Genomic DNA, 21,953 nt, shown 5'->3' on the forward strand with positions numbered 1-21,953 from the left:
CTTCTTCAGGCAAGGAAAAGTTCTCTATTCACTTAAGTAACAGTTCAATGTGATATTAGGAACCAGGACTTATCTAAGACATCTTCCATTCTTCATTACAATTCCTGGAATTATGCAGGAGAAAGCTCAAGAATTCAGAAGTACAGCAGCCTTGGAGTCAGGGCCAGGACAGTAGCTTGTCTATGGATAGATAGGGTCTTGTGAGCACACAGCAAATGGATGGGGCAGGTTTCAGCTATAGCTTGTCTTGGATGCTGGTAGATGATTGCTTGGGCTCAAACACTTTGCTTGGGTATAAATCTGGGGCCAAGACATGCGGCCATGGAGAAAAAGGGGTCAATATATTGCATATAGACAAAGGCAGTTGTCCCTCTGACAGACTACTTCCTGAACAAACAAATATCACATTGATGAAGTCTGTTCCTGACTGGCTGTAGGCCAAACCAATTTCAAGTCCTAGACTGCTCCAAGCTTACAGGTACTTTTTACATGACCACAAGCTAAGCCAGCAGCTGCCCAGAGGGTGACCACAGAGCAGGATGGGTCAGAGGAATAGCTGTACACAGCCCACAAAACTTAACTTGCTTCAGGTTTCAGATGCCTGTTTTGGAGTGGATCCAGTTTCGATAGTAAGTCACTCGTGTGTATACTCCTGGTTTATTTGGCTTGCCACATTCATCTCCCCAGCTCACTATTCCCACAAGATACCAGATTCCTCTGGAATTCGCATGCACCAGTGGCCCACCAGAGTCACCCTGAGGAGAAAAATGTCAACAGACAAAAAACAGTAAACAGTGTTCATTCAGGGAATCATGAACTCACTAATGAATTCAAATTCTCAAATTCTTCTGTTACATTTGACAGGTGTTTTTCTGTAGACCTCAGCTATAATTCAAGTTTAACACAATTTACTGATAAGACAGAGGCTCAAAGCCTGTCTAATTCAGTCTCTGCCAGTTCACAGTCTCACAACTGCATCCTCTCGCTTGTGCATTGTACATAAACCTCATGCAAACTGAACTGCAGACTCCAGCCATGAGCCTTGAAGCTCTTCATTTGCATCTATCAAGATACTGAAACTCATAAACTTAAGATTGCCCAAAGTACATTTTATTTCTGGGAAACATCACCTTTCACTCCACCTATTTCCTTTTTACTACTACCAATAAAGAGACTTACCTGGCAAGCATCCACCTGCCCCTCCAAGTATCCAGCACACAACATTCCAGGTGTTATTGCTCCACCGTACACTTGTCTCCTATTACAAACCTCAGAACTTATAATTCTCACTTCCGCTTGTCGAAGCTGATTAACACTATAACCTAGAAGGAGAAGTGGCATTAGAATTTGCAGATGGGGTAAGCAACATAAAAAACTCAGAGATTAGGAGTAGCCAAATTTTCCTGCCACTTTTCTGTCATCACAGGCAATTAAGGGAGCTACCCAGAAAATGTCACAGGATAAAGAAAGTTCGCCCCACTGCTGAAGTCCTTTGCTTGTTCCCAAGCATAAACTCTTATCCATCTTTCATCATCAGATGCTCTTTAGCATAATGGACAAATGGATTTTTGCATATATTTCAATGCTGCATTCAACTGTAAACTACATGGTATGTCCTTGCTATCACTGAAAAGATCCATTTGGTTAACTGCAGCATAGCTATGGGCAATCACTACACAATCCCAAGGGTCTCCCATGATACACAACCTATACAGTTCAGTGGGTCTCACAAGCAGATTTATAATCCCACCCTCTCTAACCTCAATGACAAAGACTAATTTTAAAGAAGCTCACTTAAATCACTGGATGAGGCCTCATTTATGATCAAAGAGAGAATAACTGATTGCAATTGTCATGGTGCACCTACAAATAATGTGAACAGCAAAAGAACTTTTTCCAGAGCTAAACCCAGAGGAACAGGAGAACAGAATATATTTAACTAGTGCTGGGTGCACAGCAACTGAGAAAAGCTGCTCTTAAATCCTGTAAGACCAACCTTCAGGGTCTTCCCATCATTTCCAATCCACTGACCAAGCCAGAAAAAAAAACAGCAAACTAACTCCAAAGGTATCTCATTGGGACATGCACCTATTAAACACCAAGTCCAAGGAATTCAAAATAAACAAAAAAACCCCCAAAAAACTAACATCAGTCTTCTCAGGCACATGTATAACAGGGCACAGGGAGGCAAGAGACACTCACCATCATTCTCCAAAGCTCCCCAGCCAGTGACAAAACAGGAAGTGTTGTCTGGGAAAATGTGAGATGCTTCAGGAAGGCAGACACTGTGCACGTCACTTGTGAACTCAATAGCAGAGGCAAGTTCCACAACAGCCACATCATATTCATGATCAAGGAGAAAGTCACCATATCTCTCGTGAACAATAATTCTCTGGACAAATTTTTTCTGTTTTGGAGGTCTCAGCAGAATTCCAAAGCTGGCAGTCCACCTCCGAGGATCTCTTACTCTGTAAGATGTTTGAGGTTATGCCAGAGCCACACAAAACAACACCCCTAAGGGAACTTAGGCCTCCATTTAAGCACCAAAAAGCAATGTGACCAGTTTTGCCAAAGGGGAAGAGTAAAACTTCATTATCTTTCAGCAGATAGAGATATTAGAGGGCCACAAAAGGTCAAAGCACCCAAGAGTCCTAAGGCCTGTAGGATCAGAGAGGTGCTGATGACTTACCCTCTAAAGCAGTGGGCTGCAGTTACCAGCCAGGTGTTACTGATGATTGATGCACCACAGCGATGGGTCCCATCAAGCTGAATACTGGCCTGCCATGGCCATTCTCCCTCCCGTGCACGCTGCCCACCAGTTATTCTTTCCACTCCTGTGAAGGAGAATGCCTGTCTTCGTATTCCACAGCCTGTCAAAGAAAAGGCAGCTCTGCTTTGGCTGATTGAAGGCCCTCATGGCTGCAGGCACAGGTGAAACAGGGCAGGAGTCTCTGTCAAGAGACAGCCTTCACCTAAAGCAGGGAAACCAAGTGCCATGGTCACAAGTGTCTCAGGATAGATGCAGGGTAAACAAAGAAGTTTGGTAGAAGAGTCAGTACTTTTTCATTAATCCAGTTTTCAGGTACACAAGCCCATATGAACATGGGACCTGAAGGCTGTGCATCTGAGACACTGAAAAAAAAAACGGGATTTTGTCAGGTCACCTCCAGATTAGCCTGGACAGCAGCAACAAAAATATAGTGACCTCTTCCCAACAGTTTACTTACAGCCACTGTGCCAACAATCAGGTATTACTCAGCTGAAAAATAGTTAGATTCAAACCAGTTAATTCTCAGAGGCCTTTTGAAGATGGAAAGCTAACATGCAAAGTCTTCAAGAGCATGCAGTGGAATGATAGAGTGCCCTGTGAAGATACTTATGCTGTCTCCCAGTTTGCAGAGGAACTCTAAGACCTCAAGAAGGAGCGCAACAGGAGGAGTGAGAACCAGCCACTCTCCAGGGTGGTGCCACTGCCTTGCTGATTGTGGACAGCTCTTCTCCCTCTCCCACCCTCTGGTCTTTCCTTAATTTTAGCTCAAATCTGACAGATGTCTATTACCAAACCTTTATTTGGGGAGGAGGAGGAAGGAGGAAAAATGTCTTTTGAAGGATTCCAGCAAGAATAATGGCCCACAGCAAAACTGCAGTCCTTCTGCAAACTTGCTAACAGCAGCTTGCTACATGCCTGTCCTTCCAACTACCAACATTAAAGTAAGTGCTTCCCACTACCAAGCCAGAATGCTTGATTCTACAAATGTGTAGAGCCAGCAAGACTGCAAAGAAATGAGCTGAAGTCTTCCCTAGCTCATGCATTGCCTACTGCTCTAATATCTGCAACAAATTCTATTTCCAACTTGTATCATATAAGTGTAAGGATTATGTAGGCACAGAACCTCCAGCACTATGTCCCTGGACCTTTACTATAAAGCATTTGTACTTACAGTTATTTAAAAGGTTATCTCCCTTTTCCTTGTTCAACTCTGGAATGAAAAGCAAAGAACACAGTAAGTTTATCTCATACACTACATGATCTAGCCCAGACTCTCTCCCCATACCCAGGAAACACAAATTAAATGGTTTGTATTGCTGCCTGGAGTAACACTACAAGATGTAGTAATTTGTTCTGTTGGAGAAGTTCAGTTAAGCCTCTGTTCCTCACTGAAAGGCCACAGAATGCACATTTCTTGCCTTAGCTCAGAGCTAACAAAAGCAGCAGATGACTGCAAGTGGCTCCAAGTTACACCTACATGTACAGTTTGCAACCAGCAAATGCCTACAGGCCTTTGTTCAGGTTTAGCGTGGCAAGACGGTCAAATGAATCTTCATAAATCTCCAGTGTTGGGCCTGACTGAAGGTAAACTGAAACATTTCTAATTTCTTTCCTACAAAAACCCCTCTGTCAAAGTCTTATGACAATCCACAACAGATCTGTGGGAGAGGATTACTGCCTAGGGATCCTCAGGATCTTGTTATGGACACTTGCTACAGCAATCTGTCAAATAACAAAGGAAATGGCAGAGGGTACAGAAAAGAACTACCTCAGTCCTGCATTTTTTAATAGCTTTAGAACTATGTATTTCAGTGCCTGGTGACAAAAGTTCTTGTTCAATTTACTGCATGTCTTAAAGTAGTTTGTGAACCTATGGTCACGAAGTTGGGCCTTTTTTGATGAATTGAAGGGGACTATCTCATTCAACACAACTAGGTCACACAGGGAAAGCCTCTGATCCATGGAGAAGAGCTCACACTCATAAATCAGTGCCAATATGTTTTAGTTCTTTCCATGCTCCATCTTCCAACTTCCCAGGCAGTCAGCCTAACAGGCAATTTTGAGAAGGAAAAGAAAGAAACAAGAATAGCCCATATTTGCATACTAAGGTGAAACTCATTACACTAAAAACAGCAAAGTGTGAGGAACAAATCCCAAGCTGAAAACACAAACCAAAGGCACTTGCCTGTGAGTCTAATCGTAGACTGGTCAACATTCAGGTATGTCGAGGTTGCTTTCAGCCTTCTGAGTAACACACGGTTGACTTGACCCCAGGTCGTTGCTTCACTGTCAGCAGAGGGAAATTTAAATACCAGAACAACAGATGCAAGCACTCCAACAGGATCTGGGCTACAAACCAACAAAAACAAATGGTGTAGTTCCCTCTGCCTACTAATGCTCCTGGTTCTACTTTGTATGGACTGCCTTCTTTATATGAGAACAGGTCTGGTCTGCACAGATGTCCGGAACAAATAGCGTGGCTGTGCTCAAATAAAGGAAGATGATGACATGTCAGCACACAGCAAAAACTTCTTGCTATGACAGTGATCAGAGGGAATTTTCTGGGAACAGTTATAAGCAGTAGAGCTGAGAAGAGAAGAAGGGATCACTCCCTTTGACCTCCATGCAGGTCTTTATCAGTAGGACACAAATGACAGAGGGAACACTACAGCAAATTAAAACCCTTCAACAGATATCCAACAGGCCATTCCTAACAGCCATTGAAAAGATCCAGTTACAACAGAAGTTCAAAAGGTCTTTTGGCTTTTCTTTCCATTTAAGTCACTTGTCCATTTATTGACCAGTCAGATCCTTTGTGTTTAAATACAACACTCGCAATAGTTTGAGGTCACTTACTGACATAAAATATTGGACCCCATATCTTAAAGTAACCATCTAAAGGAAAACCAATTGAAGTTTTGAGGGAAAGAGAGAAGAAATGCAGCTAAGCTGCCCCAGTGCCTAGCTGTACAAAGTGTCTGTAGTGAAAATAAGTTTGGAAGCGATCAATTTAAAAGGTGTAAAAAAGTCACTTGGACACTACCTCCCAAGCTCTGCAATTTCTCTTGATGTATACTATGGGAGGCTTGTGGAAGAAACCAACATCAAGAAATTATGTAGAAGAGTTTAAGAAATTACTCATTCCATACAGAGACGGGTAAAGGCAAAAAATCCCAGAAGTGCTGTGAAAAACATTTGTGGGAAGTCTGGCATTTTTTGCTATCTAGGGAAAAATATTCCACAGCAGAATTGAGCCTCCAAAACAAAAGTAACATAGAAGAGAGGGAAGCAATGTCTCTTATCACTGAGAATGATACATAACTACTGCAGGGAAAAGAGTTAAATCTCACGCAGGACCCTCTACTATCTCCAAGTCTATGTTCCCTCATCTATATCCATACATCTCACAGTGGAATCATTTACTGCTTCAGGCCTTTTCACAGAGGGAGAATAGTCACCTCCAGACATCACTTCCAGACATCACTACCATACATCATGCAGAGGGGTAAACACCAGTTCAGGCTTACACAGGAAGTATTAAGTGTAGAAGAAAAGCTTATTCTGCATCTCTCAGGCTGTTAACTGGTAGTGAAGACGGGGATCACCCCCAATAATCCAGTTACTGTATCACAGCCACAAACAACAGGTGTACAGGTAAGCAATCTACGGAAGTATAAGACCAAACTTCTCTTCCTTGCTGCCCTCCAAGTGTAACTGAGTCCTCAGTGTTGTGAGCACTAGAGGACAGCAACAACCAGACAAGGCTTAGTCACCCTGCTGGTGTAACCCAAGCACAAGCAACCAGGAATGCTCCATTTGGTCAACAGGTAGGAAGAAAAGGTATTTAGCCCATCCCTGTTTATTCCTAGCCTTCACATTACTTACCTTAGACTGACCACATGGGACCTGATGTATCTTTTACTTAGAAAGGAACCCCTGAATACTTCAGATATCTGTTAAAAAAAGGAGTGTGTTAAAATACACCTGCAGTAAGTATATGCTTTTACAATATAACAGTCTCATGAGCCTCTGAAACACATGAAAATGCCTATAGATCTCCACCTCTGCACCAAAGCTACCACTAAATTTCCATCAGAGGATGCAGATATAAAATAAACAGCTGAATTGGCTGATTTCACTGTCCATTCTGCTCTGTGGTTGCCAGTTCCACCACAGGGCTTCTGGAACAGATAGCACTTGTGCTTACCATCTGCATGTGCAAAGTCAGCTATGCATCCTTAACCCACAACAGCAAGGTGTGAAAGGTAAGGCCGGCCATGAAGGCATGAGGCACAATCACCTCAGACTCTGTTTTCAATCACACATTTGCAGAACTCTTCACCATAGGTCAGGTGTAAACAGAGAAGCTTTTAGTTTACCATGGTTTCAATATCTTCACTTAGGTTCCTGAACTCATCTGTAGTCTGCCTTTCATACTGAGGATTGTAGTCGACACTGGTGATTAGGAAAGATGCATTGTAATATCTATCTTGATCTACAGAGGAGAAAAAGAAGGAAAGGTAGCTGATCCTCTTTAGTACAATACAAGATGCACAGTATCTCACAGGACATGGCACAAGCAAGGGTCCCTGGCCCTGGCAGTGATCCTGTCGACTATAAAATTACAGCTTTAGCAGAACTTTGGGAAAAGGGAATTCAGGACCATCCTGTTGCTCCATGGACTATCTAGGGGCTCATTTCTTCTTTGAGCACCATCCCAAGGAGCTTCAGATTACACCCACTACAACATTTCCCCGAGGTCCATCCTCTTGTCAACCTGAGGTGAGCACAGCTTGAGACAAAGAAACCCTTCCAACTTCCTTCAGACACATCTACTCCTCTCCAGTTTCCCTCTGGCACAACCCTGCCCCTCTGAGAGGCACATGAGGCAGAACTGTTTGCATCTGTTCAGTGGTCGGGTTAATTTTAAAAACCTGATTCTTGAGTGTATGGCAGAAAGGGGCCCTGTAACACAGAGCTGGCAAAAAGCAAAGCTGAGCTGTAGCCCTGCCACTGCTCCTTCTGGTGTCCTAGTGCAAGCCACAGCCTCATCGACACTTGGTGAGCTGAGATGGCCACATGATTAATTCCATTCCAGCAGGAAAGTATTTCAAAAAACTCCCACTGGTATCTCCGAGACTGGGAGTGAAGTGACCCATCTTCATTCATGAGGCAAGTGACTGGGAATGGAATTAATTTTCTTCAAGTCATGAGCCAAGATGGTTGAACTTGGTGATCTTAAATATTTTTCCAACTACAATGATTCTATGATCTGCTACTGAAACTGGGCTCTTGGCAACTAGAACTGAGTCCTGAGCTCTCAAAAGCTTAAAGCTCTGCCCTCTCTCTTTTTGGAATATTCTTATCTAGAGGGGACAGGTTGAGTTTCTGCAAAAACCCCATTCCTGAGCATAGCCTGAGTACCAGACACACCTCTGGCTTATATAGAAGACTGTTATCCTTTATCAGTCAGTGGAGACACTGGATACCAGTGGAAACACCAGGGCAAGAAAAAAAAGAGAGTTAGAATTGAAATTCCTGCTTCAAGTAAAGCACATTTCAAGTATTCTTACAGGTTTTCAGATCAATCTAGTTCTCATATAGCACTTAGAGAGTTCTCATGTGAGTTTTATACCAGGGGCGAATTGCATGCCTAAATCATCAGGCAGGATCACAGTTGCAAGAGAAACACAACAGATTCCTGAAAGCTTGCAACAACAAGATAGCAGGACACTTACCATGGCACAAAAGAAATGTAATCAAGCCAATGACAAGGGCTAAGCCTACTGCCACTGACACAACAATGACTGCAACCTTCCATGGCTCTATGCGCCTTATTGCTCGGTCCATCTGGATCACTGCCTGTATCGAAGAAAACAACATGGAGAAATTCAACTCCAGTAGAAAGACAATAGTTCATCCAGAGTCGAATCATGTCTGGCACAGCTTAGCTTAGCTGAAAAACCCCACAGAATGAGGTAGGTTGGGAAGGACCTCTGGACTCTGAGGGTCTGATGGTTTAAACCATGCCCCATTAAAGTAGGTTACTTCAGGCCTTGTCCAGTCACATTTTTAGTATCTCCAAGTAGAAAGATAACTCAGTCTCTTGAGATCTCTGGTCCAGTCACTGCCCATCCTCAAGGCAAAAGCTTTTCCTTTATATTTAGTCAGAATTTCCTGTGTTCTAACTTGCCTCTGTTGCCTCATATACACCCAAAGAGTTGTGCAGGTATTGCTAGTAGAGACGATTTCACTTCAAGACATATTACAGAGGTTTCCAGTGCAGCCAACTGCCCACACAGGCCCTTAAACTGAATATAAATGTAATAATTCATGACTGATAAAACAACCTGTGCCCCAAGGATACACCGGGCAGCCAGAGATGCCACATAGTACAGAGCTTTGGTTATATTTAGTTGGTATGAGTAGTAACATTTATTGAGTCCCTACAGGGTTTGGACCTTACTGCTCCAAAGCCACCCATATATCGAAAGCAACCACATCCTGTCTCCTGCCAGACAATCTACAGAGCAGGAGGTACTTGTGTGTAAATGTGATATGGCAACAAGGTCCAGTAGTAACTCTTTGAAAGCCAAGAGCAGATGGTTGAGTAAAGTGGTTGAGAGTTTGACTCACACATGGACAAAGGCACAGAAGATTCTATCCTCCACTTAAGTCCTGCAGTGCAGCATTAAGCAACAGAACATTTGGAAAACTGCTGATATTGCTCATTTTGCAAAACCTTAAGCACAATTATTAAAGATCCCCAGTAATTCCACAGTACACCAAGTGGTAATTGTCATGCCACATACTGAGTCTCTGCAACATGGTCTGCATTAGTACAAGGTATCATAAAAACATCTGAGATAATCTCTCAGATATCCTGGAGTGACAAATGGCAGCAGCCAGCCCTCAGAAGGACAACTGGCTGGCTACTCACAATGCTGCTTTACACCCTCTCATCCATGCTTGCATTGCTGTGAACCAGACATATTAAACACTTTTTGCCCCTTTGCAGGTCTATGGCAAACCCATCCCTGAGCAAAATCTAAGAAGATGCAGGCAGGAAGAGGAAAAAAGGCAGACAGAATAAGTGTTTGCAGGTTTTCTGACTACAAGGTAGAAAAGAAGAAAACACAATGAAAGCAGAGCAGATTACCAGCTGAGGCTCCATCTCAGGAAATAAGCTGAGTGGGCAGATGAGCAGTAAAGGTGAAGGTCTGATGCACAAATCCAAGACTGCAAAAGGCAGTGAAGTGGTGAGAGAGGGGGATGGTGTTATACCCTCTGCTCTGATGGGAGGAAAACCAATCACAAGCAAGAAATTACAAATAGGAAAAACAAACAGGAAAAACAAACGAGAAAAACAAACAAACAAACAGCATTACAGAGGAAGCAGATAAGAGATGTGCAGACAGCAAGGGTGTATTCGGCAAGAGACAGGGAAGTTAGAGGAACTTAAAGTTTAATCTCCACATATAAAATCTTGGTTTTGGCCACTGAGAGTGCTAGTCAAATGGGCAAACCTTTTACCCATTCAAACAGGCAGCATACTGGAAAGAAAATGGTAAAATAGAGGAGCTTCAGCCAGTATCACAACTGCAGGTAGCCACATACAGCAGGTTAGTGTTACCAAAATATATGGGACAGGTGACAAAGATCAAGTCTTCTGCCTCAGAGTCACATGCTATGGAGGAGCCCAGCACCTCTCCTTCAGTTGTTCTTCCTTTAGTAGATCATGGTCTTCTCTTGCAATGCACAGCCCAAGTTTTCCCCCACCAGACTGCTTCATTTTTCTGATGTCAAGGCTGTAGGCCAGTTGATAGGAGTCTGAAAATCCAGGCTGGCCGAGATTACTTCTTTGTAAACTGCAAGTTGCAATCAGTACATAAATAACACCCACTAGAACTCAACTGACTCCACTGAGGCCTTGAATTCTCACCGTCTAGACCTGTATACATTATCCATTAGATCTGAGGGTTTAGCAGAAAAAGAGATTCAGACAAAAACCTAAAACCGGTAGAACTGTTCTGCCTCCGTTTCTTCAATATGCTGCAGTCTTTCATGGAACACTCCCATACCCATCTCATAACCTTTCCCAGTCCCTGGGAATTGCAACATAGCTCATGGACAATCAATTATTACCCCTAAGGGCAAGTCTCTTGGCTAATCAGAACAGCCCACTATGGCAACATGCCTCTGCCTCTCCTTAATAGTTACAGTTCATGCTTGAAAGAGGCAGCTTTTTCATCTCACTTTGCTCTCCTCACTAGAGAGATTTTGCTTCCAGCCTGAGTGAGCCCCTCCCATCCATCTCAATCACACAGGATCCCTGTCCTGCAGCTGTCCCCACTCCAATGGACCTCAACCTGAATGGCAATTGGAGCTCCATCCCTTCCACTGCTCTCTACACAGAGAACACACAGCACAGCCCTGGCAGTGTATGGCTGACTCTGCAACTATTGAGGCAACTGTACTCTTGGATCATAACCACTGCATTTTGTGAACTGTATCCAGACAGATTTCCTCAAAACATGGCCTTATGCCAAAGCTACAAAGTTTAAGATTAAAAAAACTGAGCATCTCCTTGCCTGTGAGACTCATGCTTTCACAGGCAGTACTGTCCTTCCAGTTATCTGTCTCTATTTCCTTTTTGTGCAAATACCACCTACAGCCACAAACACTGGCAGCACAGACCCCCTTCTCCTCCAACATTTCAGAACTGCTCATTCTCCACAGGTCACACAGACTTGCAAAGGGGAACAGAAACCTTAGGGAGTGCTGTAGTGCTGAGGGAAATGTAAACATAGGAGACAAGGAAGAAAATCGTATGCCACTTCTGATACTGATTTCACTTAACATTTTTTTAAGAAAATAAGTTTAAAGCATTCATGTCATAGAATGGTTTGGGTTGGAATGGACCCTTAAAAATCATACAGTTTCAACACATAGGCAGGGACACTTTGCTCCTGACAAGGCTGCTCAGAGCCCCACCCAGCGTGAACTTGAACATTTCCAGCCAGGAATGGGGCACACGCAGCTTTTCTGGGAAACCTGTTCAGGTGCCTCACCACCTTCACAGTGAAGAATTTCTTCACAGTATCTCCCAGGAGCCTCCTGTTCTCCAGGCTGAACAGCACAATTCTCTCAGTCTGTCTTCACAGGAGAGTTGTTCCAGCTCTCTGGTTATCTTCACAACCCTTCTCTGGCCATGCTCCAAAAGGTCCATGTCCTTCTTATGATGGACTTATCCACAGCTGGATGAGTACTCCAGTACTCCACAAGACCAAAGTAGAATCACCTCCCTCAAACTGCTGGTCACAATTCTTTTGATGCAGCCCAGATCACAGCTGGCTTTCTGGGCTGTGAGTGTACACTGCTGGGTCATGCTGAGCTTCTCATCCACCAACACCCTTGAAGTGTCAACCAACATCCCCATACAGGTAATTAATTTGTGTATCCTATTACAAATTAAAGTGGAAATACCTCTTCAAAACAAAAACAGTTTCCTCCCTTTAGCACGATGTTTTTGACTTCCATCTTGCTAAGTAACAGAATAGCAAAAAAAAAACCCCAAAACTTTTGCAATGGAAGCACCAAGACTCATCAATGTACAGTTACCAGCATCCTTCAACTGTAATGTCTGTGTGTGGGACTCAGCTCAGTAGCCCCCAAGTTTTGTTGGTTTGGGCCTTTTTCCCTATTTTATCTCTATTTTGTCTTACAACCAGGTATGCCAAGCTCTGCTGAGACAGAGGCTAGGATGGTTACTGAAAGACTGTTCAGGTTTTACTCATTCCAGGTTATATAATGCTTTCATTATACATACACATTTCACCTCCAACCAGCTCTTCACTCCCCTAGCCTTTTTTGCCATGGTGCCATGGAGGGCAGGACTGTTGTGCTCTACCAAAATGACCACCTTGACAGAGATTCCTGTGCTTGGCACATACAGCTCCAAAGTTATGTAATTTAGTGGCAGGTGGATCCCCCTGTTCAGGAATTAGACATGGTCTTCTGCGCACTCTAGTAACCAAATTCTGCTCCACCCAGCAACACCCAGTGGCCAGAGAAACACTGATCCTCTGCAGTGCTGATGAAAGCCTTCTAACATGGATGCATCCTTTCTTTCTTCCTGTGGCAAAGAGACACTGCTTAATAGACTGGTATTCTCCTCAGAAGACCCTGAATACCACAGCTGTCTGTGTGATGCTTTCTAGAGTCTGGTGTTCTGTACAGATTCACATTTCTTGTTTCCTTATATCTCAGCTTTTGACTTTTTTACTGTCCAAACTCCAGTAAGCTGCAAATTAACTCTTAGCGGGGCTTACAGGGGAATTCAGGTAACACCAATGCATTCACCCTCTAGCATGAATGAGATAACTCAAATTTCACTGGAGCAAACCCTAACAAGAGATCAGACTCAGACTCCACTGGGAGATCTCAAAGGCCAAGTCCTCTCTGCTCTTAAAACCACCTCCTTGTGGTCTGTATCTGGCAGCTTTAAGTCTGCAGTGAATTAACGAGAAGTTTGAAATCCAAAATCCTTTAGTTCAATACAGACCTACTTATCTTAGCAATACTATTGGTGAACATTAAACCTCCTCCACCAATCAGTGTTCTCATTTAAAATATGCATTATTCCCAAGGAGCCGAAGATAATCCATGGAGAAAGCAGGATCTATCCAGTTAATATCACAGCTAACATGGGTTGGGAAGAGCAAACTATTACATCTCCTAGTTTACACACCTTGTCTCTGAGACAAAGACTGTGATCACTGAAAAGTTATTCTGTACTGAAAAAAAAATCCAAATGAATTATTTTGAAAATATGTATGTTTTCATATCATTAAAATGCACTAAAATTGTGCTTAGAAAGAGATATATTAAAATCAAACCTTGATACAATATATTTTAAAAAGTGAAATATAGCAAGAAATAAAGCTACGTTAATAGTTATTGGCATATTATGAAGAAAAGTTATACTGAAATTTTACAGAGCTAAAACTGGTATTCCTTGTGAAACCAATGACAAAGCACATAGGATTTCAGGTTGGATTTCTGATCAGCCCCAAATGAATTCTTTATTTTTGAATTTGGAACACTTACCCAAAAGCAAAACACAAGCACAATACACAGTTTTCCTCTCTCATCCTATACCAAGTTCCCTAAAAGGTTACTATATTCATTCACAATGCAAGTGATGGAAGTTCAGCTCCTACCTCTGCCTGGCAGGATTTGATTCACTATATTGAGATTATTCACCTCTTCTTGTTGAGTTACTGTGTGTTACCAAAAGCCTCAGCAAGAGCAATACCAGAAAACTGATCAGAAAGCATCTGTTCAGACAAGAAAAGAAAGTGTAACTTTATAATGTGGCCCTGGTCACTGACCTGCTGGATAAGCACGGAACAGCTACCCTGTTCTGCTTTACAGATCTGGCCTTGATATTTTTTGACTTCTTAAGCTGAGACCTCATAGCATCCCAAACTAGATTTGCTTTTAGATTAATCCAAATAAAGTTTTTTCATGCCAGCTCTTTACTGAAAGTGCTTTGTCATGTTCCTTATAGAAAAAAACATTCAACCTCTTCTATGTGATCTGCTGCTGTCTTCCTGTAATGCATTTATTATTGCATTTTTAATTATTATACCCCTGGCAACTGATAATCCAGTATTCTCTGAAGAGCCAGTGGCAGAGTTTGAGTGGCATATCTGATGAGGAGGGTCGCTCCACCTTTATAGTCATGACCAGTTTTCCCAGTTAATAGATTCAGGTGCATGCCAACAGTCACTTTTCTTAGGAATAGGACCTTTCACAAGACAACTAAACAGACTAATCTGCTGGCCTGGTGAGTGTGATTTGAAAATCCAGACTAGGTCCCTGGAGCTATCTACCTTGGCAGGGTGGTTGGGAATGGCAGCAAATTAAATACATATAGCTTAATCCAGGAGGACTATAGAAAAAGCACAGGACCACAAAGCAAGACTTACTAATTTCACTCCCACCTTTACCACAAATAACCACACCAACCTAAATCTTCTCCTGTGCTCTTGTGGCATACTCAGAACACGCACTTCTAAAAGAATGAGACAACAACCTCTGCTACTTTGAGAACTGAAGCAGAAGAAGCTAGTTCCTGCCTATGTGCTGTCAGACCCTTCTTTGGGTGAGGTCAGTTACCTACCAGCCTCAATTACTCAGTGTTTGATATCTCCTAAATCATTCTGATACAATGAAAGACTTTCAAACATTGAAGGGATCTGCTGAGGGAAATGAAGTACACATTTTTCTATGCGTCATACTGAATCAGCTTGATCTCCCCACACCCTTGAACAGCCCACAAAAACAGTAGGTGCTGCATGCCACCACTCTGCAGTCAGATAAAGCATCAGTAATGTATTTGCCACTTACTAATTGAGCTCCTCCCCTTAACCATCCAATTTTACCAAGGTCTTGCTGCTTTCCCAGAGCACACTTCAGCTGGGTAAAGACAACCACTCCAAACACGGCTCTTGTCATTTGCTTCAAGATTCAAGGGCAGCATTCAGTTTTTGGGATGTCTTAACTCAGAGCTTCACAGCAACTATATCCATGAAGCCAAAATGCTACTCATACAGGCTTCCCTGGTTATCCAACCACCTCTGCAATCAGCACAAAAGGTTTGCTGTTCCTTACTCTCTCATCCATTTTACACTTGACTGTTTGGAAGTTTTGAGCTCTTTAATTGTTGGGGTAGAGGTAGCCTCCCATACCACTACAACAGTCTGTAGAAAGTGACTGTAATGCCAAGGACTGGGATATCCTTTATCACTTATTTGTCTTTCTTCAGTTGACTGCCACAGCCAATGCCTTGAGAAAGACTCTCATGTTCTGAAACAAATTTTAGCAGAAGTAGGAGTACTACTCACTACATGAAGACTTACAGTCTGCATGAACGCTGAGAGGCCATCTCAGTGTAAAGAAAATGTTAAATACATGGCCACTGACTGGAACCAGTTTAGGATAAATTTCTGTAACTTCTACCTCTTGTCTTTACCCCTCAGATTTCCCCTTCCAGCTGTGTTGGTCATAGACAAGTACCTTGTTCTGTTAGTTTGGCAGTCACAGATGATAGCAGTAGATCTCTCCTTTCCAACCCTCAAAAATAGCTCTGCCTGCCTCCTTTCATCCTTCTTTGATTTCTTCAAATCTATTCCACAAACAAGACACCACGCAAGCAGTTATAGTCTCTGTGGGTTTTCAGTTTGATTTGCATTCCAATGCAGGGTGGGCAAAATGGTCAGGTGCCAGATTTGATGTGTTTCCAAGCTGATTCTGCACAGATTAACACTTCACTGGCTGCATACAAAGTCTCCGTGAAAATAATCAAAACACAAGGAGCAACTTTTACCAACTGTACTCCATTCATCCTCAAGGTCACCAGTTGTGCCTGCAACTCATTCTAACTGTGTTAGCACAAATGGTAGGTCAGTCAGGGCAGTGTGAGATGACTCTCACCTACTCTCCATATAGGCCACCTTGATTTGCCATACTGTGCTATAGATGAGCAGGAGAATTCTTAGAAAGCATGCATTTTGGGTGAGGACAAAGGCTGAAATATCAGAAGGATTACTGATGCATGAAAGGCAGATCAAATCAGAAACAAGCTCAGAACTAGTGACATTCTCCCCACACCCTCCATCAAAGCTCAAACTGCCTTATATATCTATACAATGAAGCCATGCTGCCCAAAATACCAAGAAACAACCCAGAAGCTTGTGGCACTCACCCCTGGGTACCACTGAGAGGTCAGCAAGAAGCTCTTCTCTCTGGGAGATCCACTGTCCTGAAAACCACAACACACTGTGCAGCATCTCAGCATAGACTTGAGGCTTTATCTCCTGAATTAAGAAAGAAAGGAGTCATAGGCAAGTCAGAACAAACGAGTCCAGCAAGTCTCAGTGACAGAGGCTTACCCAGTAGCATGATTCCTCCCCTAAAACAATAACAATACACTTCTTTCATCACACCTTTCATCCAGGAATCCCAAAGCCTTTTCAGAGCATTAGCTACACCCTGCAACACCCCAAATAAGAGCCATGAAAACTTTGCAAGGACGCAGAGTTTATTTCCTTCTTTGGTATAATTAAGAACAAATCAGAAATTCTGGGAAACACAAATGCAGAAAATTTACATGTTCAAGAGACAATGTGCAGTCCTAGGCCAGGTATGGAGATGACAAACTGATGCAGAATCAATGGTATGTGGCTCTTAACTCCCCTGAATTTCCTTGAAACTGGTCATTTGGCCAGAAAAGAATTTTCCCTCCTAACAACAGTTAAATTAATTTTTTTCATTCTCCTTTAACTCCTTAGATAATAATTTTAATTGTGATCACCTAGCTACATACACATTTCCCATAAAAATTCTTCTACGTCATAAACATTTGTGATATAAATATTTCAGGTTGTCTAAATAAAAAGTTCTACTTGTGCTAGTGACAGCTAGCTGGTAAATCATCAATGCAAGCTCAAACTCTAACCTAAAGTAAAATTTCTGAACCTTCAATTTTAAGTTTTGTCAGTACAACTAAACTTACTAGAAGAGGTATGTGACCACATAGCCTGACACACAGATTTGTTTCAGAAGGACAATAAAGAAGAGAGAACTCACAACAAGATAAAAGTGGCATATATTTTCTTTGCTTTACTGCAATAAACTTTCTAACCTCTAGGGACACTTCTTCCACATAATGACCTCCTTTTGACCCCTCTACATCTCAAGGATCACCAGCTTAGTAACACACTGATGCAAATACACCTTACATGGCTGGAGCTCTTTCTTCCACCTTACATCAAGTCCATAGCCAAGTAACAGAAAGACTGCCTTTTGGAGAATGCCAGCTTCTTCTGAACGAAACATAAGCTAAAGATAAGACTCAGCTTCTTGTAATTTAGACTCAATGTCTCAGCATAATTTGTTACAAAAGATGATAAATACAGTTGTTAATGACACATTTAATGTAATTGTTTCTCAATTCTTTAACTGGAAGCTACATTGCCATCCAATATAGGAACACCTGAGTCAGTCCAGATGTGCAAGAGAAATGCAATCAGAAGCCTAGCTAGAGGGTGACAGTTTCCAGGGTTAAATATCAAGTGTCACATGATTACCTGACCTGTGCATAGGTGATGTAAAGCCATTCATTCCAGGCACCCCATGATCCTCAGACATAGAGCTCTGCCTTGTGACTTGATTGTGCCATAGGTGGAAGAATGTACAACACAGAGCCCTCATGGCAATCCTTGCATAGTCTCACCTGCAGGCAAAAAAACCTACTTCCATTTTAAAAAAGAGGTTAAACTGAGGATGCTTTTTAGGGCACTGAAGGATCCTCCAGGCCTATTTTGATGACTGGAAGGCACTAAACTGCTGAATAATGTGATAATCCTGGTCAATTGTCCCCTCTCTGTACAAAGTGTCTGAGTTTTTTACTGGCAGTAGCTCCCTGCAGCAAAAAAAGCTCATATGAGAAAAAGGGACAGGTAATAGCCACAAGTGGTTCCACTTCCAGGTACCAAACAGGTTTGGCTCCTGATTCCACAGACAGTCTTCTTAATGTGCCCTTTGGTGTTACACTACAACAATTCAAAGAAAAAGCCTGGAAAAGTTTGCAAATGCTGGGAAGGAGGCAGGGGTTGTAGCCCATCTGGGTACCACATAAAAGAAAGAAGAAAGATTCTGGAGGCTGAACATAAAATGCCAAAGGATCAAGACCCCCGACCCCCCCCCCCCCCCCCCTCAGAATCCAGCTGGTGAGGAGGCAAAATTTCAGTGACTGGCTATAGCAATGGAGCAAGGAAGTGAGGGTCAGGTTCACCAATGCCTGGGGAGCTTCTAGAGGGGATTAAACCCAGCCAAGGATGAACTAATTTCTGCTTAAAGTGAGAGGGAAACATGATCTGTACTTCACATGAGGAAAACTATACAGAAGCTTCAAACTGACATGTGAACAGACTGGTGGACACAGGAAACAATGTATCCTGTTCTAAATGCAGCAGTAGATGCTGCAACCTCAAGTCCCAAAGAATGGGACAGAAGTTACACAAAAGTAACATAGTAAAAAAAAAAAAAAAAAAAAGTTTTTAAAATCTGATATGAACAGGATACAGGGACAGAGAGCCAAAATAATGGTTTCTATGTTCCACAGAATTCTCCAAGACATTGACAGCAGATCCAGGATGCTTGCCCTAAAAAAGGACTTGGACACTGCATGTATAAAGGAAACGTGGTGTCAGGAAGACAATGGAATGTGGAAATCCCAGGAACTGTCATTCCAATTATTTTAATTACTCTGAAGTAAAATGTGAAACCTTTTACATTGACCACTTAGATAATACTGGATATCTGGATGTTGTAAATAACTGTTTCAGTAACAGGCAGCTAGGAAATTGACAAAATTGGAAGCAACTCTTGATTCAGTTTGGACCAGTATAAACAAAGGATTTATCATCCTTCTGTCTGAACTATATCAGCATCAGATTCAGCATTTCTACAAAACCAAAAAGCAGATCAATTACTGACATGTTGAATTTCAAACATAGAAATCATATAAAATTATAAAAAAACCCCTAAAAGAGAAACCTTGAAGTGCATGTTCTCTGGAGACAGAGAGACTATTTCAAGGCATCATGCTAGTCTCAGAGCAAATGCATCCTGCCTGGCAAAGGGAAAAAACAATAACAACCAAAAAAACGCCTTGAGGAAGACTAAAGGTAAACATAATGGTGTCTAAAAACAACAAATCCATTTGCAACAAGTTAATAAAATAAAGAAATTATAATACTTTATCTGAAACCAGCTCACTGTCTCATAGGAATCTCTTCTATATTCATAAAAGCTCTGGAAAAAAAATACTGAGATGATAATCATACAATAACTGTCTAGTTATCACAGTACAGCTGCAGAAACGTAATATTGAGATACTATGTAATAAAACAACAGATGAACTTTGGAATTAAAAAATATAAAGTGCCACACTTTAAAAAAGGCCAGTCCTAACCCTACACCCTAGGTGTCAGGAGTTGAGTTATTACTCCTTTCAGAAATAAGACTGAGGCAGTCTCCTATGAGCATATCATCTCAGGAGCAGTCAAAAAATAAAAATCCAAAAGGAATGCTAGAAACTACTTGTAAAGAGAACAGAAAAGTAAAAGGAAAAAAATTTATAGCCCAATATTAATCCACATTATGCCTATATCCTGAATATTGCATTAAATTCTGGTCCATTTGCCCATCTCAAAGCTTATACAGAAGAACAGTAAAATAAAGCAGAACAACCATCAAAGGAACAAAGCAGCTTCTATGTATGGGATGCCCAAATAGACAGGACTGTACAACCTGACCAAGGTATAGAAAGGGGTAGGGGTCTAGAAAGTATCATGTGGTGTAATGAAAGCACACAGCAAACCACTGTTCACAGCTTCTCCTTATACAGTAACTAAGGGACTTCAAGCAATAGTGGCTGATTTAAAATAAGCACAAGAAAATACTGACATATAAAAAAGAGGTCAGGTATGTGGCTCTTTACTTCAATATATGTAAAAGGTCAACTAGTTTGCACATTCAAATGGAATAATCAGTTTTCTGGAAGAAAATGCCACATACTGCTCTTAACATGATAATTTAGCTTTGCAATCCAGGAATTTCCTGACACAAATCACTGGAAGTTTAAAAAACACTCTCAGTAAGGACCATAATCTAACTGCTGTATGTCATATGCTCTAGGTGCCCTCCATTGATTACTCCACAAGGATCTAGCTCATTTAGCTGCCAGCCATGTCTTCATAACAATAACGTTCGATTAACGAACGTTAATCCTTTGATAGAATAACCAATACCTTGGAATCAATGTTTTCCCCATCCACGTTCTGAGCAAAACATTGTCTGACCTGCCTACCTTGACCAGCAGCCACAGGAAGGTTACACTGGGGTCTTTTCTCTTAGACAGCCAAGAAACCATGGCACACCACTCATCAGAATAGTTCAATTAGAAGAGTCCTACAAGGATCACTTAGCCTGACTGCCAAGAAGCTATAGGCACTGTATTCTCAGCACCTGACAGTACATTAGGCTCCAGGTACAGACAGGCTTGTGCTCTGCAGCAACCAGCATTCCTGGCTACAGATTTTCCTCTCTGCATGGTTTGCACTTGGTAACACATCAGACTCCATAAAGGGGCTGTGGCCCCCCAGTTTAGCTGGACAGAGTTTCTATCTGAGAGAGCTTAAAGCAAAGCACCTCATCTCTTTGCACATGACCAAAAATTTACCACTCTTTTTTGAAATTAATTTCAGACATATAGCATTATTTTCTTAGATCCTCCCAAAATTTGGCAAGTGAGATATGGAGTACAACAGGCAGTCACCTGAAGTCAAGGCAGAAAGTTACTTTTTCTTTCACATGGGGACACTGAGATAGCATTAATGCATCCATGATTGATGACCCAACCATGTTTTTCATTTTCCTCCTCTAAAGCTGTCCAGTTACCAAGGCACCTGCCATGGAAATAAAATCTCCTTTATTCATAAGAATTCTAAGTTAACACTAGAATAGAAAACTCCTGCAAGAATATTTGCATTTACAGAAGCTTCTGCCTGACAAATTCCTTTTCCTTCAAGAAAAAAATCAACACAATTACAACTCTTGAGGCACACACCCCACCACACCTTTGCAGCCACAAGTTGAGAGAGTTCAGTCCTCATCACAGAATTCTGCAACTTGTCACCATTGTGGTCTACAGCCACAGCTGGGAAAGAAAGGCTGATTATGGCATAGGAAAACTGGAATGGAAAAGGTAAGATCTGTATAATTAATGTCACAAAAAATTTGCAACACAGCTCTCTTTCTATTTATTAAAAATGTAAATCCAAATTCCACATCTTATGCTTTTCCTCATGGTTGCACACAAGTATTTAAGTTGTACAGTAGCATATTAGAAATATTTTAAATAATAAGCAAAAAACATGTTTTAAAATAATTATTTTAAAGTATTCAAGAAAGGTATATTCAAACTTTTGTGTGAGGGAAAAAGAGTATGCACCCAACACACTTTACAACTTGGCTTTCCCCTTAGTTTGAGCATACTTTCACAAAAGGGAATATCCTTTATCAGGCCCACACAAGCAATAACTATAAAACC

The 21,953-nt window shown here is 41.8% G+C and overlaps 1 protein-coding gene across 1 annotated transcript; it reads right to left on the reverse strand.

Moving 5' to 3' along the window:
• Positions 1-593: 593 nt before the first annotated feature.
• On the reverse strand, positions 594-16,634 carry LOC134044511 (transmembrane protease serine 11E-like). Its single transcript, XM_062493749.1, has 10 exons — positions 16,538-16,634; positions 8,509-8,628; positions 7,150-7,265; positions 6,656-6,723; positions 4,956-5,119; positions 3,942-3,980; positions 2,690-2,870; positions 2,203-2,468; positions 1,180-1,322; positions 594-755 (listed from the first exon to the last, which is right to left on the reverse strand). Exons 1-10 carry the CDS (start codon positions 16,632-16,634, stop codon positions 594-596), a joined length of 1,356 nt encoding a protein of 451 aa, XP_062349733.1.
• Between the last annotated feature and the right edge of the window lie 5,319 nt (positions 16,635-21,953).

The sequence above is a fragment of the Cinclus cinclus genome, chromosome 5 (assembly GCF_963662255.1).
Source record: "Cinclus cinclus chromosome 5, bCinCin1.1, whole genome shotgun sequence".
In the NCBI taxonomy this organism is placed as follows: domain Eukaryota; kingdom Metazoa; phylum Chordata; class Aves; order Passeriformes; family Cinclidae; genus Cinclus; species Cinclus cinclus.